At 53.1% G+C, this 17603-nt stretch overlaps 1 protein-coding gene across 1 annotated transcript; it reads right to left on the bottom strand.

Moving 5' to 3' along the window:
- Nucleotides 1-1149: 1149 nt before the first annotated feature.
- On the bottom strand, nt 1150-15778 carry rusc1 (RUN and SH3 domain containing 1; the record flags this gene model as incomplete). The annotated part of the gene is made up of 12 exons (XM_076041257.1): nt 1150-3557; nt 4776-4970; nt 5264-5493; nt 5583-6031; nt 6637-6683; nt 6803-6908; nt 7393-7567; nt 7926-8002; nt 8143-8265; nt 9234-10010; nt 12784-15363; nt 15556-15778. Coding segments are annotated over 12 exons (5148 nt in total), but the record flags the coding sequence as incomplete, so codon positions are not given.
- Between the last annotated feature and the right edge of the window lie 1825 nt (nt 15779-17603).

The raw sequence follows: 17603 nt of genomic DNA, 5'->3' as shown, positions 1-17603 counted from the left end.
GCGGAACACTGCGTCTCTGGGGAGCTCCGCCGCCCTCTGTTCATCCTTCACGCTATCACAGAGCATCTGAAGGACGTGGAAGGTCCCAGAATGTTCACATTTCCTCCACTGCCGTTTTCACGTGATGTGTGATGTTAAAACGCCTCTGAACTGAGAAAAGTCCATCATTTACTGCTTTCCCACACTCTTGTGTGTACTAAAGTGTTGCAGTTATTTGGAATACTCCTCGGTGATGTCACAAAGGGTGTCGATATCCCATCCGGGCTTGCGACGGCTTTGCTTTTGTCTCCTTCCAAACATGCAGCAGGTGCATCAGAGCATCAGCGTTAGCAGGACACTAAAGCCACAGCTGTGTCTCAGTCAACCGGCTGCGTTTGTCAGCTGATGACGTCACACTGGGTGCGGCTGCTCCCGGTTCAGAGACACCTGGAAGGCTCCTGGGTTTGAAGGCTGCTGGCGCCTGATCAATCTTCTGCGGGCCCAAAATGCATTGCACCTGGCAGGGCAGCGCAGGAACAGACAATGATGCGGGTGGATTATATAACGCACGGCTCAGGCTGTCCGGGTCTAGACCAGGCATGGGCAAACTACGGCCCGGGGACCATATGCGGCCCGCCCAAACTTGAAGAAATTATATGAGTAGCAAGTAAGTCATAAAATAGCTGTATTTCATCATGTTTTCCGAGTCATTTCAATAAAGAGCAAAATAGCGCGGGGCTTCAAAGACACTGATTTTGCTGGAACTTTGCTTTTGTTAATTTTCCATTGACATTAAAGCACATTTTCTACTCATCCCACGATACACTTTGTTCTCCTATGGAGGTGGCTCACCAAAACACTCCATTTCATTGTGGCCCACAAGTCAAGAGGTTTGCCCACCCCTGGTCTAGACTCCCTCCTCAGGCCGTGTTAGGCCACACCCACTGGAGGCAGCAGCCGCGGCACGACTGTTTTATGCGGGAGGCCGTAAATGGAAGAATAAATGTGCCACATCCTGGAGATCTCTAGTTTCTTTGAATAATTGATTGCACAACACTGCATGACTGCAGTCCAGGAGGAAAGAAAGGAGGAAAGAAAGGAGGAAAGGGGACTAAAAGGAGGGAAACGCAGGAGCTATGAGCAGAAGAAGAATCAGACCAGTAGCACAGGTTTGGTTTATACTGACCATTTTTATTTTGGTGTATTTACAAACAAGCACATGCAGGAGGTGGACAATGACTGACACTATCAGGGCACCAAACTACTGAATAGTGGGACACTGGGAGGATCGGGGGGGTCTACAGGCTACATGACACCAGAGGAAGAGGAAGAAGAGGAGAGGAAGGTACAGCAGTCACTGTTGACACACACACACACACACACACACAGACACACACACACACACAGTGAGAGTGCAGGGTGTGCAGACGCACATCCCTGCAGTGCACTTGTCCCACACACACACACACACGCACACACACACACACACAGTAGATGGGTCAGAAAAACCAGAAGATCAATAAATAGTACATCCAATAAATTAACAGCTCTCACACAAATGCATTAAGATCATCACCTCACATTGGAAACACAAAAAAATAACAAAAAACAACCTGATATTTTTCATCTTCTTTTTCCAGACAATATTATTTGTTTGTAAACACCTACATGTCATCCATTTCATGGGCAACACAAGAGATGATTTATGAATTATGGCCTGGGGGTGGGGCGTGGGGGCGTGGTGGGGGGGGGGGCTTCGACTGTGAAACGTCCCAGATGAACGGGCCACGCCGGTCGTTCTAGACGACAGGCGCCAACGCGAGCGTCGAGAACGTCAAAGCTGTAAAAGCCACCTGAAAATGAACGAAGCTGCTCATCTGATGATATGCATAGTGATCAAAGAGGAGAACCAATAAAAAACGCGACGCACAGTTGCAGCACGAGATTTGGAATCAGCGCTAACCTTTCGCATTCGGGACCAGCAGCTCCTTCACTGAGGACAAGAACAAAAAAAAAACTGCCGTGCACAAACCAAACCTCCAGACTTTTTCCACTGGCGCTCATGAAGAACACAGGGAGTTTTGTTTTTTTTCCTTCCCCACTTCCCCTCCCCCCCCCGACCCCGCACCGCATCAAATTTAAAGTTCGGGACAGAAGAACATAGCTGTGCCAAAGTGTTTGCTCCGACACGTCTTGCGGATGTGGAGAGAGATAAGCTACAGGTTGCTGTTATCTGATTGGATCAGAGACCGAGAGGCGTCTTCAAGCGGAGACCAGCACGGTGCAAAACAGGGTCCAACGCCCGACACTAAACTGCGTACATGTGTGGATATTTATATCTTATGAATATATTGTCAAGACACTGGAAATACATGAAAGCGCATTAGGAGAAAGAAAGTACTGCATACTTGGTCCCTTATGTGAAACGGGCAGCTTCCCCTCGTCGACCGACTGTGTGTGTGTGACGCCGCGGATGACACAAAACAATGACTCCATCTACTCATTCTCGACTCCCGCCAGACCAGACCGAGTGGCTTTTTTTCTTTTGGCCGCCTCTCCCTCTATTCCACCTAAATTTATATACCTATGTATTTATATATTTATATATATTTATTTATATTTTTATGTATATACAGTCAAATATAGAAGCGGGAAACATGTCGAACACACGCGGACAAGGCGACAGAGGTGGGAAGTTCCATTTGGTGTTGGGGGGGTGGGGGGGGTTGGGGATGCGGGGGGTTGTGAAAGGTCAAAGGTCAAGAGAACACGGTTCTACACAGCTACAGTTCACTACATTACTACGCAGTATGCAACAGGGGGTGGAGATCCGGTACTCTCCTTAGTCAGGCCAGCGTGCTTCCTCATCATCGGCCAACAGCCAGGACACACACACACACACACACACACACACACACACACACACACACACACACACACACACACACACACACACACACACACACACTTATCAGCTACGTGCGCTACAACGCCTGATGGTTTGCAGGCTCGGCGGCTGACGAGTGTGAAGAGCACGTCTGGAGGGATACTTCACTCCCGGGTCAAAGGTCACTCGGCGGTGGGACCAAGTTTAAGTTGAACTAATTCAAGCATTTTGTGCCATCTGCTGCCTCGCTGCGGCCAACAATATTAATAATAGTCCCCCAGTTTAGACGCCACCATAGAGGAGGTGCGAGTGGGAATGAAAAGACTCCAGTGTTGGACTTTGATGCAGGCCCAGCAGGTGGAGCTGGACTGCACTGGAGTGAAACATCCCTTCATTAGAGTACCGGAGCTTCACCGTGACCTCTCAATACTCGCCTAAAATATAGAGTTATATTCATTTCGTCTGTTTTTTTCCCCATGTGTTTCTTTTGTTTTAGTTTTTTTACTTATTGATGAAGTGCAGAAGTCACATGATGAGGGAGGTGTAGCCAATCGGCACCAGGCCCTCTCGGTCTCCCTGACGACAGCGGATCCAGTCTCCGTCCACCCCTCCCAGCACCAGCAGCTCCTCCCCCTTGCAGAAGGTGAGTTGCGAGCCGGTCCCGGCGTGGTCGCACAGCGTTCGCACCGACCTGGAGGTGAGTGGGGGAGGGGAGGGGTACACACAGCCGCACGCCATCTTCTCAGCCAGGATCGTCCACGAGAAAGCAAAATTCACATTCCCATTTTGTTTTTTTAACCAACCCCTTCCATTAAACGTGCGCTCGTGGCAAAAAACACACAAGCCAAAAAAAAGGATAATCCAGCGTCGTCGGACTGGGGGGAGGAGATGCGAGCAGGCTCACCGACGGATCAATTTCAAGGATGTTATTCCTGGTAATTTTTGCTCATTCGCGCAAAGGAGCCTCAATAACATCACCGCAAGTAACGGAGCCAAACGTAAGTGGGTGACTCACAAAGTCAGCCTGGTGAGTCACCAGATCTGGAGGAGATAAAATAATGGCCCGACAACGTCTGATGTGCCCTCCTGGTGTCTGACATTTAAAAAAGAGACACTTTTTCTGTTTTTTTTGTCTGAAGATGTCTGCATTTCACATTCAACTGACTTTTAACTTTTGGTTTTCAGTTAAATAGGAATTCTAAAAGACTAATATTCTAAATATTAGTCTTTATAATTATTGCATGTACAGTCTGCATCATTTATGTATTTTTATTTTGGTGCACCACTATGCAGTTTCCAATAGTTATTAAAGATATATATATTATATATTATATATATATATATATATATAAATAAAAATAATTCACATATCTTATTTAACCAGGTCTTATTTTTTTTAATACCAGACTGCCTCAGAAGTCGGTGTTAGCGTCAGCAGTGAAATAGAAACGAATTAAGTTGTAAAGATTTTAATGTGCTTTGAGAATATTGCAGAAATTGCGGCACTGTAAAAATGTTTAAGGCCCAATGTGCAACATTTAAAAGGGATAAAGTGGCTTGGAATGTAAAAAAAAACATTGAGCGATTGGATTAAGAGGCAAAACACCATGAATAATGCTAATAATAGTCGCCCAAAGTTCTGAGGGTTTGGTGGCTTTGAACTGACATCACAACTGGTACAAAATCCAGTAGAAGATCAGAAAAACGGGGAGGAATAACATCAGCGCTGTCTGCAATATGTCGTTATTAATAGATTAGCCAATATCTTGCACACAGGAATGACAAACACACCTGTGAGGAGACAATCTATGTAATAATCTGCCGACTGGTTTCATGCCGTGGCAGCGGGCGGAAATGATGTGAACCCCTCCTCCACTCTCACCGTCAGCGTGGACTGTGTCTGCTGTACCTGAGCGCTCGGCCGTTCTCCTCCTTCTCCTCCTTCTCCTCCTTCGCCAGGAGGCCTTCGGCCTCCCTGACTGGCTGCGGCTCGGCGTCCAGTCGCAGCTCCGGGATGCTCCTGAGCGCCGGCGCCGAGCTGCCGCTGCTGCTCACCATCCGGGTGAGTGCGGTGACGCTGGGGGCCAACCACTGAGAGGGACGCCTGAGGGGAGGAGGGAGGACAACAACACAAAGTGTGAACATCCTGGCAGTTCTTCATGCAGGCAACAACATGAGGGCAACAACATCTGTCATCCGTATTGCAAAGAGGAGAAAGATGTTTCCGAACAATCACATCCTTCATTTCTTCTTCTGCTACTGTTTAGAATATATTTGCTGAAATGATCATGCAAAGATGCATTTGGATCTGAAAATGGCCATAATACCAATACTACTACTAAGAAGACGAAGAATTTAGGCCCTTCAGCAAACTTTTCTGTCAATTTTGGAGCGAACCTTGTCGGCAGGCTGTGGCCCTGAGGGCTGTTGAGGCTCTTGGGGGCGCCGAAGAGCCGCCCCAGAGCCCAGGGAACCTGAGCGCCGCTGCTGACGGGAGCAAAGTCGCTTCCTGCCTGGAAGTGGTGCAGGTCCGTCTTCATCTCCTCCTTCCTGGCGGCCAGCTCGGCCAGGTTCTGACTCAGTTTGCCGCCCCAGCGCAGGACGGCCCCCCAACCCTGCTGGATCACCTGTGGGTCAGAGGAGCCGTCAGACCCGAGGTGGTTCTGAAGGGGGCGAGTATTGGATGGGTTTGACAAGATGCTGATCAGTCGACTACCTGTCCTGCCTGCTGGGCCAGGCTGTCCTCCTCAGCATTAGGGGGCGGCAGAGCTGCGATTTCTGCCTCCTGCACCCACAGCAGCTGAGGGCTGGTCTGCGCGACCACCCGCGGCGCCGGTACGGGTCCTTCGCTCTGTGGCTGGGCCGGCTCAAGCCGGTTCTCCAGGGCCGAGTCCTGAGGTGGTCTGAAGTCCACCACCGACAGGCTCTCCAGGTACCTGGAGCGTGGCGCCTCCGGCTGAGCGGGCTGCGGCGGGGCGGCGTCCCCGCGGCTAGGAGGGGTGTGGCCGTCCGGCTCCAAGTGGTGGTGCTGGAAGAGCAGGTCCAGGTTGAAGGTCAGCAGGCTGAGAGGCTGCAGCACCAGCAGCAGCTCCTCGAACTGGGGTCGGCAGGCTGAGAGCGACAGGCGCATGAAGGAGTCGGGCCGGTAGAAGGACTCCAGAACATCTGAGAGGAGGAGAGATGAGACAGACAAATCACAACATCTGTGAAAAAAAAAAAAAATTCAAAGTAATTCTATAATGTCCTTGGTACCAGTGAGTATTGAAATCATTCTACTTGTTCCGTAAAACAGGCGGTATTGCTGTATAGCACCCGGAGTGAAAAGCCTGGACAGGTTGCTGCTGCCTGGCAACAAGCAGCTAAAAGATGCATCGTTAATATGGACAGCGTGGTCTCAGACCTTCAAAGCACAACCGGCGTGCAGGAGGCTGTGATGTAGGACCGGCGAGGAGGTAAAGCAGAGCCATCCATTGTTTCTGCGCCATTTAACAATAATGCAGTGAGAACACAACAGTCCAGGTGGTGAAGAGAATAAAGATAAGATGAATAAGAGACAACGCACCACCTGAGATTGCAGTTCGGTGCAGTTCCACAAATAATGGACGAGATGGTGCATATGACGAAACACTTGTCTTGTGTATTTTTTTTATTATTTTTTTTAAATGTGTGTTCACTGGTGTTGGTTAAGATGTTGCGCTGCATTAATAAAGATTCTCAATTAAAAAAAAAGAAAGAAAAAAAAAAAGACAAATAAGTGATGAAAATGTTACCGTTGCAAGACAGCAGGTGGGACAGCCAGAAATCGAGACACTTGGTACTAGAGGAAAAAAGGGAGGAAAAGAAAGAAAGAAGAAAAAAAATAATCAAACTTCAAGTATAAAACAGCATTTTGTTTTTTTGTATTATTAATGACTGCAGAGAACAGCTGGCGCTTACTTCAGCAGGCCAAGGAGGAACGCGTTGAACCTGTACTTGCTCTGCCGCAGCTGCGGCAGCTCAGCGACCCGAACCTGAAGGTTGAAGAGGACCTGCGTCTTTGGACCTTGAAGAAACAGGAGGCAGAGAAAACAAAAGACACAGGGGGGGAGGTTGAACAGAGGAGGAGGAGGAGGAGTTAAAAAAAAAAAAAAAACGAAACCTGCAGCAAAACCCCAATGCCCGCTGATACATCGCTCCATTGATTGACTGACACATCGCCTCCCGCAGTTTGCTTCAATCAGCATTTCAAGTCTCAAACCTGGCTGGTCAACGATAGCGAGAGTCTTCACCATTATAATCCCCCCACACACACACACACACACACATACATACATATCGTTAGCCTAATAGCATAATTGCCCAAGTAATTTTTTTGTACCAGCAAATACCAACGTGCTTGCTAAAAAAATGTGTTTTTTCTTGTTTTCCGAAAACGTTCAAATATGACTTAGGCGACTATGCTATTAGAATAACGATATACAACTATAAAATGTATAGATATTTGCATATTTTAACTTTTACGACACTAATGACTGGTTGTGTCTTACTGGGCGCTGTGGAGGCCTGCACCAGTGCCCAGGCGGAGTTGGGCCTCCTGCCCGCGATCAGGTCACTCTGGTGGGGTTTCAGGCCGTCAGCCAGCAGGTTGTGCAGGGCCGGGCAGAGGCACTGCAGCACCAGGCGGCCCAGAGACGGATTGATGGCGCTGTCTCCCGACAAGGCCTGTGGTCAGGATGAGATGCCAACGGGAGCAGAATGGGGGCGGAGCGAAGGAGGAAAGGAGGGGAATGTTGGAGTCAAATCAGACGGAGGTAAAGATAATGGGACAAGGGTTGTGGGGGAGCAGGAAGTCAAGATGGTCACGTGATGTGATGAGAAAGGGAGGATTTTTTTTTTTTAGTAGGGGCTAGTTTACAAACAAGACAACTAATAGGCAACTACAGGACACTCTAAAGATACCTCATTAAATGAGAGAGACTACAGAGAGAAGTGAAAAAAGATGGTAAATATCATCAAACGAAATCACTCCAACAGATGGCATTTAGAAGATTTCCAGGATAAGATTTGCCTCCTGACTGACCTTCTGCACCACAGTGCGGGAAGAACTGAACTGAGCCAAGATGGCTTCCACTGCAACACTGACCGCGCTGACCAGAACTGGGGGGATAGAAAAAAACACAACAGTTATATCCACCGCGAGCAGGTAAAGACACACACACACACACACACACACACACACACACACACACACACACACACACACACACACACACACACACACACACACACACACACACCTTTTTTCTCCTGCAGGCACACAGAGGACGGACCCAGGCCTCCGGCTGGACGCCTCACTTCATCGCCCATCCAGGACGCTTCTGCCTTCTGCACAGAGCCGGCGAACGACACGCTGCGGACGGCTGGTGGTGGCAGCGGCGGCGGCGGGGGAGCGAAAAAACACACGAAAAAAAAGAGCGGCGACTTTAGCCTTCCGAGTGGACGCAAAATAGCAAAGTGCATACACACAAAGTGAAGGTACGAGGACAGGAGAACGCCACGACTGGAAACGTCTGCGCTGTTAGTGGGAGTTGGTGGGAAGCGCTGCAGTGATGGGAGGGGCCGAGGACGACGAGTGCGTGAGGACTTCCTGTGGCGCTGTGGAGTGTTCACTGTGCCAACAGTCTCTACTGTACATACATCCCTCCTCCACACACACACATAGACTGCTTAGGTGACTGCTTAGAACAACACACAGCCAGAGTCCAGGGGTTGAAGGTGGTCTTGTTAACCGCCGTTAAACTACCAAATTACTCGGAAAAAGGGCTTGTGTTGCGTGGCCTCATTTAAAGGTAATGACACGAACATTCACGTGATGATGATGATGATGATGATGATGATGAACAAAGCGCAGTGGAATTTTATACACCACAAAGAAACACAAACGCACGCAAGTAGAAACTCAGTCATCCTCGGCATTGGTGCGAGACGAACGACAGTCGTCATGCTTTGGCATGAAATGCACAGCGCGTCCATAACAACACAACATGCACAAACAGGACAAACGACAACAACGACGACAACAACGACAACGAGAGGAAAACGACAAACGACACACAGGCAGAGAGGCAGCGCAGCGACGAGCCCTCGACCAGCGGCTGCTACCCCGGGCAGGTGGGGGTGAGGGGGATTTTGATTGGCAATGCACACCTGCACGGGCACTTTCAAATCTGCAACCACCCCCAGTTAGCGAGACAGAGACGAAGACAGAAGAATTAAAAAAAAAATAAAAAAAATAAAAACATTAAAAAAAAGACAAGACAATCATGCGAGAAGAAACAAATGTTGAGAGAGAGAGAGAGAGAGAAAGAGAGAATGAGAGAGATCTTACTCGCCACATGTGACTGCGGAGGAGCCTGGTGGAGTTTGGGGGGCAGTGGGGGGGCCCTGAGGGGCAGGGAGGGGTAGAGGCCCGGGTAGTAGAGGGGGGCGGCCAGGGCGGGCAGGGTGTGCGAGCGGGGGAATAGCGGGGAGCTGAGGCGGGAGCCCGCCGCACCACAGGGGGGCGGCCCGGAGCGGCGGGGAGGCGAGAGCGCCCCGATGGGGGAGAGGCGCGGGGGCGCCCCCCTGTGCAGGGGGCAGTTCTTGGGGTGGTGCAGGTAGTAGGAGGGCAGGGGGGGCAGCTCCTTGTACATCCGGGCCCTGGTGGGAGCCTCCGGGCGTGGCTCCGGGGCGGCGGCGGCCGAGCACGTCATCACCACGTCCATGTTCTTGTACGGCGTGGCGCAATCCAGGACCCCCCTGGGACCTCCGGGACCCCCGGCGATGGGGGTGTCCGCTTCAGGGTGACGCTGCCCCTCCAGGCCGCCGCCGCCACTGCTGTACAGCGAGTCCAAATTGCACATGGAGTCGGACGTGACGTCTCCCTCCGTGTTCAGGGCGTCTCCGTCCACAAAGGGCGAGTCGGCCAGCGAGTCATAGCGAGGGGCGGGGCTTAGCTCGACGCGGGCTGAGCTACCGCCGTCGCCTGCACGGCTGCGGGGCCGGGGGTCTGGAAGAGGCCTGGAGGTGGGCGGGCCGGGGGGTCCGGGGCGGTGCAGGGGGGCGGCGGAGTGGAGGAAGTAGGGTGGGGGGGGCGGTTGGGCGAGGGACGGCGGCGGGGAGGAAACTGATCATTGGGGGAGGGGTTCAAAGAAGCCAAAAGGGTGTGAGGTGCAGGATAGAGAGGGGAAGAAGAGGAGGAGGAGGAGGAAGAGGAGGGGTGCAAGCGAGGTGGTACGAGGAGGCAAAAGCAGAGCGTTGGACAAACAACAGAATGGGTTCGAGCGGGTGAGCAAAACAAAAATTAAGATGGGAAGGAGAGAGAGATGCACAAAATGTTAGTGTCTGTCGACATGTCATGAGTGTATTCCTGCAGAAACCTTCTTCATCATGCCCAGCGAAACAGTTAAAGGGCCCAGCGCGTGACATTTAGCAGCATCTAGTGGTGGGAAAGAATATTGCAAAAAAAAGAAAAAGAAAAAAGGTTTAATCCTTCTTATCTGATCTCAGCTCTTTATCAGCTGCAATCATTAAAAGTGGACTCTGTCCTTTTGTGAATATACTAGAAGTCGTTTGTTTTATGTGCATCTATCGAAAACACATTTTAAATGTCACACACTGGGCGTTTATTATTGACACAACAAGACAGTCAATGGAGCTGATAAATGAACAACGACAAGGGTTTGTTTTTCTTCCTTTCCTCTGATATGGGTTCGCCCAACAGGAAATGAGCCCGCGACCTACAGAGACGATGAACCATCCGGAGGTCTCACTGCTGCTGTTTCAGCAGCAGCCCTGCAGACGCACTTCATCTGCCAATCAGCCACTCATTCACCGCCGGCTTTGGGATTAAAGAGCCGCCATCAATCACCGAGATTCATCACCACCCCGGGCCCCCCCAAGTTTTCATAACGCCATCTGCTTTCACTTTTGACTTTTACACCCGCACCGAGGGCGATAAACACGGGGTGGCAGGGTGTCACGGCGCTGGCTGCTAACTGACGTGTCCTTCGTCAGCCGCCTCCGTCACCTCCGGATCACCTTCTCTCAATCACCCCTCCCCCCCCCACCCCCCTCACGGCCTGTCTGTCTGTCTGTCTCTCCCTCGCTGATCGTCCCTCAACCAACCCCCCCCCCCGTCTCCCCAATCTCCCACTTCCGCTCTTCGGCAGTACAGCGGAGTAAAAAAGTGCTGAGTCAGGCGACACACAGCTGACTTCGGTTCTCCTCCGTCCAACTCCGACTCCACGCCCTCCGCCCCCCCCGGAGGTGATTTGCACCGCAGCCGGTCGCATCTCACCACCCTCAACAGTTCAACAGCAGCCTGAAGCTACAACACGGAGTAGAAAATCAATATATATATATATATTTTTAAAAAAAAAAGAGGAACCAAACCTTGCTAGCAGTCTTTTGAAGTGGGACCGACAATTGTTACTTCCTGTTTTCAGACGTTCACGTCGCCCACCAATTGGCTTAAGTAATGGTCTCCACCCACCAAACTCTTAAAGGTATACACACCGATCTTTTATCTCTATACTATAATATTAGTGTTTCAATAGCTGATGTTCAGCTTTAAACAATCCCACAGATTTCTTTGGAATCTTCTTCTGAACTTTGTCTTCAATTCTACTGCTCTTCACTTTTTAGTCTTTTGCTTTGCCATTCTCACGGTTTTCTTCCTTTAAAATTAAATCCTTAATATTGACTTCCTTTTTTTTTTAACATTCAGGAGAAAAATATTACAGAGTCCAAATTCAAAACGTGGAGTAATATAAGCTTTTAACACAGGGAATAAAATATCAAAGTCAGAAAGCAGTGATGTGCCTTTAAAAATTTGAAGAAATAACAACCATCTTACCACTTGGGGACACAAGTCGTATCAGTAGCCAATTCCACTGCAAATAAACTTGATTGAACGTTGAATGCGAACTTCCCCTGCTGCTGCTGCAAGATCCTGGAAATCAAATCATGTTTATGTAGCCGCCTGCAGTGCAGCATGAGCTAAGTAACTTGATCCCCGCCATTTGTGCCACTCCAGAGATCAAGGGTGCGGAGGGGAAACGGAGGTACAGGACAGACTGCAAGTGGGAAGCCGCCAAAACATGTCAGGTTGGTTGGCGGGATTTGAAACGAAAAAGTGAGGAGGAAAGACACCGCAGAGCAAAATAAGAGAGGAGAGCACGTAGAATAACGTTAATCTGAGACTAAGCAGGAGAAAAGATTGGGCAAGAGATGTAGCCCGCTTTGTGTGTATTCTATTATACGCCTCCCCTCGGTCCGAAGAGTGGATGAATAATTTAATAAGGCAGTGATGACATCACATTTTGATAACCAGGCCAGGAAATAATGGCTGGAAACTTTCCAACCTCCTCTTTCTCTTTGTATTATCTTCAGCGGCTGAGCTCTCCTCACCGCTCCACCCTCAGCTGCTGTCCACATGTCCGCGGCCTCCACTGTCCTGTTCGCTTCTCCTGCTGACCCTCGTCATCACTCTTATCCATCAACCCCCCCCCCCACCACCACCACCACCACCACCTGCCTCTGACTCATATCTTTTTTGCTCACCCTTCTATACGACCTTACGAAAAGTGAGTCAACGCTTTGACTGGATCTGAACAGATATGAGATTCCTGTTCGTAGATATTATATCTTTACTGCGAAAAAAACGATAAAGTTGAATTGCATCTTTTCTTGTTGACCGACCATGTTGCCAAAAATGTCAATGACTAATTTCAACGTAAAGAAAATAATAAAAAAAATCTCTTTTTAAACCAACAAAAAGACAACGAAAGGCGAAGGCAGGAACACATTTTTGCGTCGCACCATTTCAAGCAACTTGCACTCAACTCACAGTTTGCAACAGTGCGGGACTTTAACCGCCGCTGTCGGAGCGCACTCACCTGAAGTTCTCGATTCCAGGGTCCTTCCTCCGTCGGCTCGCCCCCTCACCTCCGCCTCATCTGTCTCCTCTCTGCCCTCTTCTTGGTCGTGGCCCCTGTCGCCCTGGCACTCCCACTCCCTGCCCGTCGTCCAAAGGCTGTTCTCGCTGAGCGAGCAGCCAATCCTCTGCGAGGGGCACAGCTCTGGCCGTCCTCCCTCCTTGTCGGCCCTCTGCAGCATCTCCTTCAGGGCGGCCATGGAGGTGAGGGCCGGAAGCGGCGGCTGCTGCGTGAACAGGGCCTGAGCCTGGGAGGTGTACTCCCACTGGCTGCCGTCGCCTCCCGCCTTCTCCCTCCTCCACCTCAGGTTGTATAGTATGTCCGGGTCTGGGGTGATGATGGTGGGGTCGGGGTCCGGGTCCATTATGACCTTGGTCGGTGGCGAGGTGCTCTTGTTGCGGAGACGCAGCTCCTTGAAGGTGGTGGTCACCTTGGGGGCGGAGCTCGGCGATGATCCGTCCGAGGAGCCTTGGGGGGACTTCGTAGCTTCCGCCGGAGCTTTCCTGCTGTTCTGCGGGGGCGGAGCCTGTGGGGGTGGAGGCGTGGGCGGAGCCTCGCCGTCGGGCGTGAAAGCGATCAGCCAGTCGAAGCGCTCGGGCTGCGCCGAGTTGGCGAGCAGGGTGCTGACTTTGCCGGGCGGCAGGGACGGAGGTACGGGGGGCAGAGGTCGAGGCGGAGGAGGCGGTGGCGGCGGGGAGTAACAATCGAAGCTCTCGGCTTTGGCTGGGCGGGTATTGCTGTGGACGGTGCTGTAGTACGACTCCGGAGGCGCGGTGCCGGTCCTCCTCCTCCTCCTGGCCATCTCGGTGAACGACGTGGTTCTTTGCGCCTCCTCTGCCCTCCTGACCCCTCCGACCGGATCTTCTCTGGCGTCTCCGTCTCCGTCCAGCCTGCTCAGCCTCCGCTCCCTCGCCGTCATCAACTCCGCCTCGTATTGCTTCACCTCTTCATCTTCCACCACGTGCAGCCGGAACTCCTGCGTCCGGTCCCCTTCATCCTCCTCCACCTCTTCCTCCTCCTCCAGACCCCCCACACAGACGCCCAGCTCTGGGCTGAGCTTGAGGAGCTCGGCCTGGGTCACGCCGGCCAGCACCAGCAGCTTCCGGATCTCCACGTCCAGGGCGTGGAAGGACGGGGGAGGGGGCAGGGCGGGCGGAGACGAGGTGACGGAGATCACCGGCGGCGGGGGCAGAGGTGGAGGGCGAGTGGTGGGTGGAGGGAGCGAGAGGGGCGTCTTCTCTTGCTGGGCCTGCAGGGCGGCGAGCCGCTGGGCCTCCTTCCTGGCCAGGTGGCGCCGGCGGGGTGGCGGGATGGGAGGGGTGGGGGCGGGCAGTGAGGGCGGAGGGGACGGGGTGGTGTAGAGGCTGAGGTAAGGGAGGGGCTTGGTGGCGGGCAGCGGGGGCAGGGACGGCGGCGGCGGCGAGGGGGGGAGGGGCTTCTCGCAGCGGAAGGTGGAGAAGGTGGAAAAGGAGGAGTTGGGGGAGAAGGTGGTGAGGGTGGGGGAGGCTTGCAGGGCCACCGAGGTGGCCTCGCGGCTGATGTTGATGTAGGTGTGGAGGTCGGAGGTCACGCTGGCGTGGCGGGCTGGCGGCTTGGGGGGCCGGGCCGGCGGGCGGGGCGGCGGCGTGGGCTCCACGGGGGAGGGGGTGAGGGAGTCGGGGAGCAGCGGGTCGTCGCTGAGGTCCACCCCGGCGTCGGAGAACTCCTGGGAGTCGCCCATGGAGCCGCCGGTGGTGGCGGCGGCGCTGCGGTACAGCTTCCAGGAGAGGTCGATGTTCCCCATCTCGTCCAGGACGTCGCCCAGGTCCTGCTCCTCCAGCTCGCCCAGGTCCAGCCCCTGCTCATGCAAGCGGGCCACGTACGTCAGCTTGACCTCCCGGTTGACCTTCTCCAGGCGGTCCAGGTGGTCCAGTCGGTCCCTCAGCACGTCCCAGTGCTGCTCGCCCTCCAGGTCCCAGCGGGCCACCTGGATCACCTGGCTGAAGCGCTCCATCTTCCCGAACTCGCCCACCGACTCCAGGAAGTCCAGCAGGCCCAGCTTGGCCACGCCCGGGTCGCCTTTCACCCCCATGTAGTCGGGGGAGGGGGAGGCCAGGGCGGAGGGGTAGCCCTCGTCCGGGGAGCAGGGCTGCAGCGGGAGGGACGGGGGTGAGCGGGCGGGCGGCGGGCAGGACTCGGGGGCCCCGGGGCTCAGCGTCAGCGACAGGCGGTCCCGGCCAGCAGGGGACAGACAGACGGGGGAGGAGGAGGAGGACGGGTCGGCGCAGTCCGACTCCAGGTCGGAGCAGGAGCTGATGGAGGTGGAGGAGGAGGAGGTGGAGGAGGTGAGGGAGAAGTCCAGGAGGGAGGGGGGGCAGTCGCAGCAGGACGGCACCAGTGTGTCGTCGTCTTCTTCATCATCGTCATCATCATCGTCATCATCGTCGTCATCATCGTCCGCCTCCTCTTCGTCGTCGTCGTCGTCGATGTCAATATCCCCGCTGCTGCTTTCCTCCTCCTCCTCCTCTTCTTCTTCCTCCTCCTCTTCCTCTTCCTCCTCCTCTTCCTCTTCCACCACCTGCTCGTTCTTCTTCTTCTTATTGTCCAGACGGACGTCTTCGCGCTGGTTTTCGCTCTGATCCTCCAGATTGGCAGCCGGGCAGCCGGGAGCCTCCGTCTGGGAGGTTTGCTGCGAGAGCTGCGACTGTAGCTGCTGCTGCTGCTGCTGCTGCTTCTCCGCCGGCCCCTCGTGGCCATTGTCGTCCTTCCTGGGGGGCAGCAGGGCCGGCGGGGGAGGCGGAGGCAGATGCATCTGCTGGCGCAGCGAGACAGTGTTGTTGTTGTTGTGGTTGTGGTTGAACAGGCTGTTGCTGTCCTGTGGCGAGCGGCCATCACAGCACAGGCAGGGCAGGCTGGGCTCGTTGCAGTTGGGGTCGAGGGGCAGCGCCGAGGGCGGCGGCTGCGGTGGCTGCGGCGCGGATGCCGGCGGAGAGGCGTTGGCGGCGGACGCCGGCGCCGCTTTTTTGGTGGCAGCCGCCGACGCCAACGTGGAGGTCACGCGGCCCACCCTGGGTTTAGGCTTGGACAGCTTGGAGACGGCGGTCGCCGCCTTTTGACCGCCGAACCTCGACTGGATCACCGGTGGCGGTGGGCGGGGCTGAGTCCCCGCCCTGGCCCTGGCGGCGGCAGGCGGCGCTTTGGCGGCCCGGCGCGGGGACGACGACGTGGCGGTGATGGCGTTCATGTTCTTGTCCTCCCGCTGGGGGGCGGGGCCGTGGGACCTGGGCGTGGCCAAGGCGTTGGTCCGCCGGCTATCGAAGCGGCGCGGCTTGGCGGCCTGAGAGGAGCGGCTGGAGGAGGAGAGCATCGTGCTGGTCGAGATTGTCGGAGACGCCGTGTGATGTTTCTGTTGCTATGGAGACGAGCTGCGGGGCGGCACAAGTGCTGGACGGATCCAAACGGTGGCGCGCGGTGACGGTCACATCCTGGCCGGACTCCTGAGATCCTGCAACATCAAAGCATTGGAGTGAAGAATCCCGCCTGCTCCGCTTTCAGTTCTTGAAAATAAGCCCAAAGTCTGAACTATTCATTGTCGCTAAATAAGTTAAGGGTATAACGATCAAAGGTTACAAAAAGTTCTGTTAAGAAATGCATCTCTGGTGAACATCAGCACTGACGGCTCATTCACACTGAAGTTTCTGTGAACTGTCAGATGTATTTTGAATGTATTTCAGTTTTGGACGATGCATTGCAATGCAGAGAGGCAGAATTTTGGTCAAATATGATTATTTTTTGAAAGTCAATATGCTTGATTATGGAAAAGAAAATGATCCTTTCATGATTCATAGTGAACAACATCACCGTTTGAAGTTCTAAAATCAAATTTTGGGCAATAAAATAGCCAAAATATATCAACGCCAAACCAACAGTCCGTCCATCTGCACAAGGAAGCCGTATGTTCTCTTTAAATTAAACAGATAATGAAGATTTGTCTGTTTACCATTTGTACTAATCTGTTTTCCCCTGTTAATGCCTCACTGATGCTGCATTTCTTGTCACTCACCCACACAAAAAAAAAAATCACACAAAAGCTTCCCTCTGAACACAGTTTTCCACCTATTCAACGCTTATCGCCTGCACGTTCGGCTTCACAGAGCGCCGATATTCATGAGTTCACAGTTACAGGGCCGTCTCCATCTTTGCCAGTGCATCCCTCCAGAAGAAAAAAAACAAAACAAAAAACGGACAAAAGGCACCGAGATGCAGACGAAAGAATTCAAACTGCACCTTGAAGCGATGACTAGACATGTGAGCGCCTTTAACTGGAGCATGAAACTGGAGCAGCGAGCAGAGGCAACAGAACAACACAGTCAGTCTGCCTTCCTCAAATCCAATTTACCGAAGGCTGCTGCTGCTGCTGCTGCTGCTCATGTTCCTGCAGAGTGCCCTTCACATTGCTGAGGAAACATAGAAATATCGCTGTCTGTATCTGCCCACAGTCCCTCCACCCTCCACCCCGATGGCCACACACTGTTTGGCCAATGAAGCTTGGGGAAATCCAAGTTCACACACCGTCACGATTTATTCAGCCCATCCACGGGACGGTGTTTACCACAGCATGTATCGATCCCACTGGGCTGATGGAGACTGGGAGGAGGTGGAGGAGAGGCGGGTGGGGGAGGGGGGGGTGGTACCACCGACCGCATCGCCCTGATACACCAGGCCCATCCGCCCTTACAAACAGCCCAGCTGTTACCTCCGGTGTAAGAAAAGCGTGAATAATGCGGGTGTTTTTTTGTTTT

This window comes from Nelusetta ayraudi, unplaced genomic scaffold (assembly GCF_046127955.1).
Source record: "Nelusetta ayraudi isolate G7.1 ecotype Tasmania unplaced genomic scaffold, CSIRO-AGI_Nayr_v1 ptg000063l, whole genome shotgun sequence".
Taxonomy (NCBI): domain Eukaryota; kingdom Metazoa; phylum Chordata; class Actinopteri; order Tetraodontiformes; family Monacanthidae; genus Nelusetta; species Nelusetta ayraudi.
Note: the sequence above shows the minus strand (reverse complement) of the source record. Positions and strands in the feature narration are given on the sequence as shown.